This window comes from Emydura macquarii, unplaced genomic scaffold (genome assembly GCF_026122565.2).
Source record: "Emydura macquarii macquarii isolate MOO-44397 ecotype Brisbane River unplaced genomic scaffold, CSIRO-AGI_Emac_v2 contig_1230, whole genome shotgun sequence".
In the NCBI taxonomy this organism is placed as follows: domain Eukaryota; kingdom Metazoa; phylum Chordata; order Testudines; family Chelidae; genus Emydura; species Emydura macquarii.
The window spans coordinates 17,021,737-17,034,557 of record NW_027131367.1 but is presented as its reverse complement, the minus strand read 5'-3'; the positions used below and the strand labels follow the sequence as shown (position 1 = coordinate 17,034,557).

General features: G+C 37.6%; 1 protein-coding gene across 1 annotated transcript in view; it reads left to right on the top strand.

Moving 5' to 3' along the window:
* RAB40B (RAB40B, member RAS oncogene family) overlaps positions 1–10,989 on the top strand; it is a 36,777-nt gene extending 25,788 nt beyond the window's left edge. Inside the window, exons 2-6 of the mRNA XM_067547675.1 lie at positions 2,622–2,682; positions 4,814–4,874; positions 6,456–6,533; positions 7,913–8,135; positions 9,862–10,989. Of these exons, the coding sequence (XP_067403776.1) occupies positions 2,622–2,682; positions 4,814–4,874; positions 6,456–6,533; positions 7,913–8,135; positions 9,862–10,133 (695 nt within the window). The 3' untranslated portion in view covers positions 10,134–10,989. The remainder of the gene's footprint in view (positions 1–2,621; positions 2,683–4,813; positions 4,875–6,455; positions 6,534–7,912; positions 8,136–9,861) is intronic.
* Positions 10,990–12,821: the final 1,832 nt, after the last annotated feature.

Genomic DNA, 12,821 nt, shown 5'->3' with positions numbered 1-12,821 from the left:
GTTGGAGTTCAAATACATTCACAAATTGGGCCAGAGCTGTAACAATTTAGAACTTACAACAAATTAAAATGTTGTTGTTAAATGTTAAAAAATGTTAAAATGTTATTAATGTTAAATGTTTTTTTTAAAAAAAAGCAAACCGAAAACTCAAATATTGCTCCCCGCGGAGTTAAAGGATTTATTTTTTTGTCTTCTAATAAATGCAGACTGTTCAGTAGAAATTATGTAGAGCTCTTCTGTAATTCTTATTGTGTAATAGGAAGCAGAAGAAACAAATTACGTTATTGAGTTCCAGAGAGGTAGCCGTGTTAGTCTGTTTTCAGCAAAACAACGAGGGTTCTGTGGCATCTTAAAGACTAACAAATGTATTTGGCCATAAGCTTTTGTGGGCAGAAACCCCTCTTCATCAGATGCATGAGCATCTGAGAGTTCATGCATCTGACGAAGTGGGTTTCTGCCCACAAAAGCTTATGGCCAAATACATTTGTTAGTCTTTAAGAAGCCACAGAACTCTCATGTTAAATTACGTTATTGTTGCTTGCACTTATAGCAGGCTCTTGACACAAACTGTACCTTTAGTCTAACAGCCTCATTCATCTTTCTCTACTCCATAGAAATAGATTTCAAGCTGTATATTCTTAAAGCTGAAGCCAGACAAAGCTATTCTGTAAATGAGTGAATAATGTTCTGGAAGAACATTAGACTTCTCCAACCACACAGTTGACATCTTTTGGTCTCATTGTTATGGTTTCATGCTGTTCCTGATGAATCATGGTGAAAGCTTTTGTCTTTGATTCTAAAAGTCACAGTGACTAATGTTAACTGCAAAGATGTTCAGATTCTGTTATCAGCTGTTTGTATACATTAGTTAAATTCAGAAGTTAGTTTATTTTTCCTAGATGGTCTTGTACAGCCAGTACATCTCATCAGATCTGATAGGAAAATCTGTAATCTAAGTAAGTGGGAGATAACAATACTATAGCTACCATTTTTATTCTTCTTTTGTTATGGATTTGCCGAAGATTTCAGCCATGATAAAACCCCTATTCTATGCAGGTTTTTTTTTTTTTTTTTCCACATCAACACATTTTTCTTTCCTTTCAGTTTTTGTTCCGCTTATCTGGTATTTTGCCTTCAGGTAATAAAATATATCATCTTTAGTTTTCAGAAATATGAGTCTAGTCACATCTGGGCAAGTTTTCAACTTTTGTCACTGTTTTGGGAAGTTCTTGAATAAGTGTATTGGATTAAATAGGAAATGAGTGACCTGCGATAAAACCAAATATTTAGAGGACACGTGAGAAATTCATTTACCAGCTCTACTGCATGGTTTGACTGTTACACATTTTAAAGAATGTTTAATAAAATTGAATTGGATAGATCTATTGAATTTTAGTGTTGTGCTTTTTTTTTTTTTTTTTTTTTTTTTCCTTTTAAGGCCCTTACCTGTATGCTTTGTAGATGTAGTATGCAAGCACAGTGTTTCAGAGTACTGATGGTGGGTTTTGTAGTGCCACCCACAACCATAAAGCCACTTCTGACTCCTTTTTTCTAAGTTAATTAATTGTGATACTCTTACATTTTTCCCCAGAAAAGTGCTTAATATTGTTGTACTTGATCAAATTTAATCCTAAAGCTATTTAGTTCAGGTTAGTAATGAACAAAAGGAGCAAACATCTGACAGCCTGTTATGTTGTTAAAGGGCTGATGGGTTTTGGTCTAGTTTGATTCAGTTCATAACAGACTGGTGTCTGTATTGTAAACATACCACTACAAGTACTATTTGTAATGTAGTCTCAGATGCCAATGTGGAGCTATTCTTAAATCCCTAGAAGTGGTAACTCAGTTTTTTCTAAAAGATACACTGTAACTCAACCTAAAGTTAAGGGCTTAAAACAGGACTTGCTTGGTGGAATTGTCTGGTCTGTGCTATGCAGGAAATTAGACTAGATTAAAAAGGTCCTTTCTGACATTTATCTATCAATAGGGATGTGAAAACCACTGGAAACAAGGAGCCAGCCCAGCTTCTTACAGTAGGGGCTGCTGCCTTATAAGAAGAGAGAACATGGGAGTTGTCCATGGAAACCAGAGCTGCCAGTGGGTCTAGAGCTATCATGGGAGAGGAATTTCCAGGGGAGAGATGAACAAGGCAGCATGTCCAGGGGAACAGAAGGAAAGGAATAGCATTTAGCTGGGCAGCATGTGCAGTTGGTAAAGAGGACAAGGTGACAGCAAAGTCTGTGCAGAGGGATGGGGGAAGAGGACAATGTCATCTTCCTCTGTTTTTCAAAAAGGATGAAACTCTTTTGAACGTACATCCACTATGCCATGTAAGCAATTGGTGTAATTGCCACAAGGATGTTGTATGATTATGAATAGGAAGAGAAGTGGCCCATCATGACAGAGATCTGGGAAAATATGCTCCTGAATGAGGAGACCACACTCATACTTTGAAAGATCTCCATAACTTCAAATCCACAGAATGTTTTATCCATACACATTGCACTAATGGAAATATATTTTCCTTCCTGTTAACTTCTTTTAAATATACAAATATCTAAACACACTGTACTTAATGCAGTAGGTCTAAGATTCTAATTCTAAACAAAACTTTCTTCCAGGTATTGATTACAAGACGACAACGATACTTCTGGATGGCCGTCGAATAAAACTACAGCTGTGGTAAGTTGTTCCATTGTTCTTCCTCAGTGCCTTTTAAACTATACTAATCAGTGGACTGTAACTCTTCAGGGCAGGTATTGTCTTCTGCACTCTGAAAGTGTCTAGCAAAGTGATTGAAGAACGTTCGAGTCATTAGGGCGCTAGTGTAGGACTTGGGAAATCTGGATTCAATTCCCTGCTTCACCACAGGCTTCCTTTGTAACTTTGAGCAAGTGACATAGTTGCTGTCTGCCTTACTTCCGCATCTATGAAGTGGGGATAATAATGCTTTGCTACTTATGAGGTGTTGGGAAGATAAATACACAAGGTATGGAGATACTACAGTAATGGGGAGGCGGAGGGTGATACAGGTACCTTAACACAGAATGGATGTTAATGTAATCTAAACAGTGTGTTAGTAATAATAGTAAAGTTGACTAAAAATTAATCTAAACAAATGAAAACCAAACAGGTGAGCCCTTGTAAGGTACGTCTTTCTACTTATGCTTGTTTCTGTAGTAGTTTCACTGCTGTGTAAGAGTGACACCTGACACTAGTTTATTGTAGTACCTCTTAGAGTTCTTGGAAAGCATTGACATTACAAACAAGCCTTTTAGAACGGATTCATAATGTTTAGGGACGGATTCTCTGGTCCACTAAGGCCACTTTATGTTTTAAAATGATCAAAGATGGCCAATAGAGAACTCCTCTGTATAGAAGAACTCTCAGCTGGTGGCATCTGATGGAGACAACACCGCTACCTACCTCTGCAATCCCCAGTATTAAGGGAAGGATGGGGCACATTGGGTAGCAGGCACAGGGCATGGGAGGGAAAGGACCACGAACTCAGGAGCCACAGTCTGCTTCCTGCTATGTACAAGCAGGGTTTGGATGGAGAGAAGAATCATGGGCCTAAAACTAACAATGTTGTCATGAATAAAGTACCATTTTATAGCAATGGCAGTGGTTGGTCTAGCTCGGTGTATTGACTTGCACATTCACTCTAGCATTTATTTTGGCTGGTATTTTTGAAAGCGCTTATGAGAGTTATACAAACATGCATTTATCAAAGCTAGAATTTTAAAATTATCTCAATTATTCTCAACTTGTAAAGCTTTTTATTCACTTAATGTTTATATTTTTATTGCTTTGAAAATTAGATCAAACACTTATTCATCATTTAATTCATTTTAATAACACTGATGCATTATGGTTTCTTGATTATTTTGATTTATTTTATACACAAGCAAACTTATTTTTCTCCATTTATTCTGCTTTATACAAAGCATTCTTAAATCCCCACCTCAAGCTTCATTGAGAAGTTGCCAGAAAAAAGATGGTTTTTATAGTTTTGTGTGGGGAAAAGGATGTGTTTTAGGACTTCAACCAGTTTATTTGGAATAATGGATTGAAATTGTTGCTACAGTTTATTAAAAAATAAGGGTTTTACACCAGAAGATCTGTTAACTACCTTGAATAATCTTTAGAGAATTTTGTTTTTCATAATATCCTGCTGATAATTTTTTTGATTCTGAGGGATCCTATATACTGTTCTTTAGAGACTTTGAAGTATACACACATTTGGTTTCCTAAACCTCGGAAACATGCCTTTGCCTCTCTTCATATGGTTCCATGCCATCATCTTAGAGACTATAATGTACTCTTGTGCCCCTCATTGAGAACCCATTGTACTGATGTCAGTTCCCTTGGAGACATCCCCCATTTGCTCTGTTTTCTTTTGCTGCAAAAGATGGGCTTTTCTTTAATAAACCCAGAGGACAACCTTGTTTTGAGATGAAGTAAGCTTAAGGCAAGGTATCATAAAATATATTTGACTAATAATATTCATATTCCTTATTTTCCACTGCCAATGGCTTGAAAGTTCTTGTCCTCTTACTTTGGTTAAGCTGAGCAGCTTTCTTTTTAGAGCAAGGGGTAGAACACTAGCACAGAAAGCAAGTTAGTGTGTAAATAATTGCAGAGCGCTGAAAAGCTCTTATGTGTATTGGTGGCTGCGACTGCCTGAGAAATGGGAGAAGAGTGATATTAACCAGTTAGTAGGAGCTGGTGTGTGTATGACTTGCTAAAATCTAACTCTTAACATAAGAAGTTGCCCTGCTTCTCTTAAAAGCCTGTAACTTATTTTGTTTAGGGATACATCGGGGCAGGGGAGATTTTGCACCATATTTCGTTCCTATTCGAGAGGTGCTCAGGTAAGCTCAGTGTTATCTTCACGGTAATATGCAATTGCTGATGGATGGATGAATGAATGTAGAGCTGGAAAATATATATATCAAAAGAATAGCAAGCCTTTTACACTGGCTCTTAAGAGTTCATTGTATAAATTAGATTAGCACACAGATTCTGTAATATTCCTGAATACAACATGGGGTTCTTTTGGAGAAAAGAAACGAGAGCAGCCTCAACAAAGGGACAGTCTATTTTACTTTCTTATTAAATAAATAAAGAACAAGACTAAATTTAGGAAATGATAGTGTAATACCCTGGCTTGGTGCATAATCTTATGTCTTCCTCCTCCCAGGAGGCCCCAGTAACTACAATGGACTGTTATTTGCCCAAAGCTAACTTTCCCGTTAGCTCAAGCACCAGAGACTTGTACTTTCAGATCCTACTTCAGCAGTCCATCTCTATTCAGTAAAACGTGCTTAAAGTTAAGCACGTGCTTAAGTGCTTTGTTGACTACGATGGATTTGAGCATTTGCTTAAAAGAGGGGAAACTGTAGAAGATTGTAAATCTGCATAGCATGCAAAACAAGCAGGTTGGCTAATGCCAAAAAAGGGGAAATGGCCCAAAAGGGAAGGTATAACTTGCTATGGCTACAGGAAATAATCAGGTCCTTAGTCTGCTTTAATTTATCTGTTTGTTTCTTTCCCCAGACTCTTTCTGTTTAGTGTTAGCCTCCTCTCAGGATCAGAACAGCCCCCAGGGTTTCTTTGAATCAGTTAAACTTAATTTAAATTCTAGTCCTTCCTCTGTATTCCTAGTGTCAAAACTATCATCCATGCCCTGATACTCTCCCATCTTGATTATTGTAGCCTGCTCTTCTCCAGATCCCTGGACACCCACATGGCCTCCTACAGACAATTCAAAATGTTGTCGATAAAATGATCAAGTGTACTGTACATGCTAAACTTTCTCAAATTGTGTGTAACTAGAAGGGTAAATAGTTAATGTAACTTAATCAAGAATTGGGGAAAATTATAAACTCAGTTTATTACCACAGTCTCAGATGTTTGTGCAGCTAAATTATATTTAGTGTTATGTTCTGACACATTGGTTTATTAGCTGCTGGTTGAAAACATGGGGTAGGCTCCTAAAATTATCACTGGAAACAGTGATAATGTACATGGGTTACTTATGGTAGTGAGGTATTTGAATCTCCATAGAATTTGAGGACCTTAGCTATTGGGCACTACTGTGTTACTGAAAAGAATGTCTGTGTGACTTGTGATGTAATGAACACGTTTGGGTGATGTATATTTGGTTTTACAGTTGAATTAATGTAGACACAAAGCTCCTAAATCTGGGCCTGATCCTGCAAGTTGCTGAGTGCTTTCCACCCTCCATTCCCAGTTCTAGATCAGGACAAAGACGCTGATTCTGGAAGATGCTGTGAGATTCCACTCCACTCAGGGGGAACACAGTATCTGGCAGGACTGTAAACCCCATAATCCTGATACAGATAATAGAACTGTGGTAGAGTAAGATAGTACTAACTGTTACGCATTTCGTATACGTTAAGTGAAATACATGTTAACATTCTTTCACATAGGGAGTGATACTGGTGTATGACATTACAAATCGTTGGTCATTTGATGGTATTGATCGATGGATAAAGGAGATAGATGAGGTAAGGTGTATCCTAGAACATCATTTATGTATAACAAGACAAGAAAGTAATTAAGTATGTGTTTTTGCTCGTGGTGTTCTCTGCCTCAGTTTCCTCTTATGAAAAAAATACTTTCCCACCTCATTTGGGGTTATGAGTTTTAAGTCAGTACCTGTAAAGTCTTCAGCACTTTTATAGTGCCTTTAATCTGAAGATCTCAAAAGACTATCTTTACATTGGATTTTTTTAATGCAAGTGACTACTTCTGTGATGCATACAAACTAGGTTAAATTGAAAGCAGTTTACTTATATAACCTGAACATATGTGTTCTGTAAAAGTGGAAAATGGACCTAAAAGATCCTGACCAAGTGATATGGGATTTTGATACTGTAATACTATTTGTCAACACTCCTAGTTCAGAGATTCCCAAGTTATAAAGTCAGAAGGGTTCACTATGATCATCTCATCTGATCTCCTGCATAACACAGGTTGTAGAACTTCCCTGAATTAATTTCTGTTTGAACTATAGCATATTTTTTAGAAAAATATCTAATCTGACATATCTGAGCCAGTGGCATGCTGTCTGTGTATGCAAGTCATGCATTGCAAGCCTCAGGGCCTGGTCTACGCAAGGGATGATTCCGTCTGGCCTCCAAATATGCCATGGTGTAGAACAAGATTGCATTCTTTGCACATCATGACATTGCATGCACCATTCATGCAAGATCATGCCACACGGAGGATGCTATTTTGAATGTAAGTATAGAATTGCATGCCTGACTAAAAATGTCACGGCATGCCACTAATCTGAATATTGAGAGAAGTGAAAATGTGGCAGCACAGGATTCAGTGCAGGCCAGCCACCTAAGTAATTACCCAGGTTCCCAGATGGGCCTAAAGCAGCTTTACTGCTATTGGTACCTGATATAGCTAGATTAAAGCTAGCTTGGGTAGGCCTACACGTGCTGCAATCATACATCCTGTCTGCAGTGTCGACATACCCCCAAAAAACATCATTCTGTCCTGAACTTAGTCATGAACATACAGTACTTATGCTTTTAAAGAAGTAGCTTAACAATTAAAACTTACAATGTTTGTACTCTGTAATAAACTGAAGGACGGGGGAGGCTTTGGAAAAAGGGGGTTTTCAAGGATGAGAGAAAATAACTACTACCCATTTCCCAAGAACTAAGCATAGTCCCTTCATTTCTCACCCCAACCCAGTCTCTTGTAGAGATGAGGATCTTCCCTTTCCATCATGTCATATATCCTTTTGCCACTTGCCATGCTTCATGAATAGAGCATTATTTCTGAATCTTTGTAAAACATTTACAGTATTTTGTTGGAAGGTGGGGTGAAGGGTTATAACACTAATCTGTTGTTGTTTCTCTTCACTCAGCATGCTCCCGGTGTACCTAAAATCCTGGTTGGAAACCGCCTTCATTTAGCCTTCAAGCGTCAAGTCTCCACTGAACAAGCACAAGCCTATGCCGAGAGATTGGGCATGACTTTTTTTGAAGTTAGCCCACTTTGTAACTTTAACATCACAGAGTCCTTTACTGAGCTGGCAAGGATAGTGTTAATGAGACATGGGATGGATCGGCTCTGGAGGCCAAACAAGGGTAGGCAAAACACAAAAAACAGTTCATTCTTGTTCATCATTCTGTCATATTAAACCTCTGAAAGCAGTAAGAGTAAGAGTAAAAAGCTGAAAATACTGAGACATGTAGCATAAATACTGTATTTATTTATTTTTGTTAAATTAAAATGTAAAGAGACCAGGTTTGCTAATCATTGTACTAGTTGGTCTTTCCTTAAATGACACATGCTGACAGTTAAACAAGATTAATAGAACTAGAAAGAGATTGGGGTTTTTTTTGTTTGTTTTTTACCCAAAAGAGGAGACTAATAAGAGGGGATGTGATAAGTATACGGAATAATGAATCATCTAGGGAAGATAAATTGAGTGCTTCTATTCACCCTCATAATTTCAGAACAAGGGAACATTCAATAAACTGGAAGGTGAGAAATTCAGTACTGATGAAAAGAAATACTTTTCCCACACAATGCATAATTAGCCTGTGGAAACCATTGCCACAGGATATCACTGAGACCAAGGGATGAGCAAGATTAAAAAAGAGATGAATTATTTATGAATAACAAGAATATCCGTAGTTTTTTATAGTAAATACTTTATATCCATTCCAAAACATTTTTTTTAAACCTTCCTGCTTCAGGGCTTAAGCCAGCCTCTTTTTATTGGGGGTTAAGGAGGAAACTTTCCTGGGAGGCAGGTTAATCCATATTTACTTTAATGAAGAGTTTCTTGCATCTTGCTCAGAAGCATCTGGTACTGGTAGCTGTCACTGAGAAGATGCTGGACTTGATGGACCCATTGGTTTTATCAAGTATGGTAATTCTGTATTCCCGTTACTTCATTATGATGATCTTCTTGTTACAAGCTTTTTTTTTTAAAAAAAAAAAAAAAAAAGCAACTGAAAATAATTGTGCAGTGATGGCCATCTACTGATTAATTTGGGGCTGCTAAATATTTTGTTGAGTCACTGACTTATATGATTCATTTTGAATAGCAGTCAGACTATATAGGTCTGATCCTGCCAAGCGCTGAGCACTCTCTATTCTCATTTGAAGTCAACAGCAATTGAGGATGATCAGTGTCCTGCAGGATTGGCCTCTGGCTGAGAATGACTATGGTTTATGCATTGATAAAATAATTTCTGGAAGAGGTATGTTGTTAGATGACTCACCTCAGCTGATTCTAAGTTAAAAAGTATGGAAAAGGAGGAGCGGAGAAACAAACACACACCACTTAAGACTGTTACACCATCTGTGGATCTGCTTCAAGGTTTTCTTCCTTTCAAGTTAAAATGTCTCCCTTAAGTGTAGACTCTGGACCTTATCACCATTCTGATACAAACAGGAGACGTGTAGTTGAGCAATAGGTTTCTTGGATACTAATAAGTATAGGAGCAAATATTGATGCAGTGCAGTCCTTACACTGTTAATGTCTCCTTCAGGGTACCTGTCAGCAAATCTTAGTTCTGGACCTTTTAGTTTGACCTGTTATAAACTGTTCTTGCAGTGTTGTAAAATTCTCCTTGCTTTTTCACCTGGAGCAGATGAATTTTTTTCTTTATCATGGCAAAGGTGAGAGGGGAGACTATATCTAGTACCGGAGGAAGGGTGTAATAAACTGTAAAGAGGGGAAAAATGAGAGAGGATTGTTTTAAAAGTACTGTGGACACGCATGATACTGTGTGTGCTGCCACCATGTGGCTGACAAAAACATGCTATGTATTATAATACAAGTTTGTTTGTTTTTTAAAGTACTGAGTCTGCAAGATCTCTGCTGCCGTGCCATAGTTTCCTGTACCCCTGTGCATCTTGTTGACAAGCTCCCTCTCCCTGTTGCCTTACGAAGCCATCTCAAATCTTTCTCTATGGCCAATGGCCTTAATGCCAGGATGATGCATGGACGCTCCTACTCACTCACTGCCAGCAACAACAACAAAAGGAACAGCCTAAAGAAAGCTAAAATTATCCGTCCCCCACAGAGCCCACCAAAAAACTGTACAAGAAACAGCTGTAAAATTTCCTAAGCCTGGTGCGGCCAAGAAACAAGGTGGACTTTCCTCACATGGAGCCTTGAACACAGGGAGTCCTGTTGAATAGCTGAGCATGCTCTGTGTATCACACTACATTGACAAAAATAAAGACAGACTTATTTTAGTGTGTGCTCACTATAACAATGCTGCTTTGGAATGAATGATGTGTTCAGTGCAACAGAAATGGATGTGACACATTGCTTTTGGACTTTTTAGATTGGAATTTTTGATGTGCACGATGCCCTTGTTTTGAGATGTGCTTTTTTTATAAAGGGAATAATTATTATTTTACTGCGTTGTTAATTACAAGTGATCTTGGAAGTGACTTATTGTGTAATTCACTAGATCAAAATCTGTTTAATCACAAACTTTATTTGCAAATAGGCAAAAATTAGTGTGTCTGTAGATTCAAGCAGAGATTTTTTTTAAATGCAATGTATTGTATACATTGTAAATTTGCCAAATGGTGATACATTCTAGTACTATTGCAGTAGTGGATCTGATTATATTTTGTACAACTTCCTTGGTAATCTTCAAGCACTAATTTAACTAAGCTGCAAATGTGTATATAGAATATTATGCACAACAAGTTTTTGTCCCATTAGTGTATAAAACAGATTTGATAAAGTTTTTGCTATGTTATTTAATACTTTTTGGGATTAATCTGTGGTTTATACTCTTATTTTTCTGTAAATCGACATTTTTTTGTACCAGATGTTCTATAAGGTAGTTATAGGAAGAAAATGCCAAAGACACTAGTTGCAACAGCAGTAAGAGAAATGTGACTGAAGAGCTGCTTTATAGGGAAAGAACAATATTATTTAAAAATAAATGTTCCTGGAAAAACAAATTCTGTTCTTTATTCTTCAGTGAGTGACTTGCCCTCCTTTTGTTTCATAGATCATGAGCTTGACCTTCTTACAGCATAGATCCTAAAAAGTAATATGAGTTAATCCTCAATTTTTGGGAAAGGGGTCTAAGTGATGGAAATGGTGTGACACCATGTCCTGGGTTCATTGATATTCAGAGGAGTGATAACAACACCAATTTTTAGCGCCCTGGGTGAGAGGGTTATGTAGCTTCACTACAGCGTTTACAAGTGCCTCTGAAATGTAATTTGGTAACATCTTGAAGTAGAAGTAGTTCTAAATCCTCAGAGATGTCCCTACATCTCCATAGCAACAGAACACTAGTGGTTCGAGTCTGTCAGGTACAAAATGCCAAGGCTATATTGGGATTCTAGCACAATAGGTTATGCACAATAGAAAGTCATTAATAAATGATAACAAGATGCAGATGTGTTGGAAAATCAAATGTTAACACTCAAGTACATTGGGGTTCTGTTATAAAGATTAAATTGGAGAGGAAAAACACCCACCCTCTCTTTTTTGTTTTCTTTTTTGGAATCATTATGTCTCAATGATCCTTGCAGGTGCAGCCAGAAAAAGAGCATCCCAAAGCAGGCACATGGATAGAAGCAAAGTCTCCATTTTGCAAGGGCAGAGCAAGCTCTGCTAGAACTCTTAACACCAAGGCAGGTCAGTTGAGTTATTACTAGTTCTGACACTCTCTCAAGATGACATTCTTTACTTGTGGTCCAATAGTAAAAGTGTAAAATCTTCCTTCTCTTAAAAACATCAGATTAAATTATAGCTGGATCCTGATAACTCCCTTCCCTCTCCACCTTCACTCCTCAGAATAAATGAGAGGTAAATAAACAAGCACAAGAGGCAAGTAGACAGTAAGATCATTTTCCAAAATAAGATTTGATGCATAAAGCCAAATGCCCAAAGCAAACCCCAAATGGTGAGCAGTTCAGCTGACTTCTACCTGTATCCTTGATGATGTGTTTATTTCAAGGGATCAGTTTAAAGCATTATTTAAACTGGAAATAGATCACTTATCTCTCCTTGTAATTCATTACTGTACATAAGCAATTTGTGCTGTTGCATTCTTAAACTGTATATTTCAACTCGTGATCAAAAAAGTTGCTTTAAATATATAGTAGATTTTTTAAAATATTGCTCTACTGGCTCAGTTAAATACTTGTTTCAAGAGTGTGCAAAGAAGCACTTATTGATAGAGAAATGTGAAAAGCATGAACCTTTCTGTATGGGAGGGAAGGGAATGGCTTTTAATAGTTGTGCTATACATGTTCAAAGTGCTCTGCTAACTTTAATCCAACAATACCTTTGTGAGGTAACTCACTATTTTGTACTCATGTTACAGATAGAGAAAACGAGAAAGGTTAAGGCCCTCATTTTCCAAAAGGTCCACTGAATCTAAATATTTGAATTTTGGATCCATAACTTGAGATGCCTGATTTCTGAGAGATGCTGAGCACCTGCAACTGAACTAGAAGTTAGTGGAAGGAAGCCACAGGTGCTCAATGCCTCCGAAAATCAGGGTCTAGGTATCTCAGATTGAGCATTCAGATGTAGATGCATTTAAAAAGAAAATCCCTGGCCAAGTTGATGTGACCAAAGTCACAAAGAGAATAAGGCAGTGCTGGGCCTAGGACCAGTTCTCTCAGCTTCCGTATCTAATACAGCAGGTTGTGCTGACTTTAATCAATAACAATCAGCCACATTCTAGGACCTATTCTTGCTTCCACTAGGTTCAATACTACCTGGCTCAAACTGCTAACTAGATGTCCAAAACTATAATCTTAATGTACCTTTG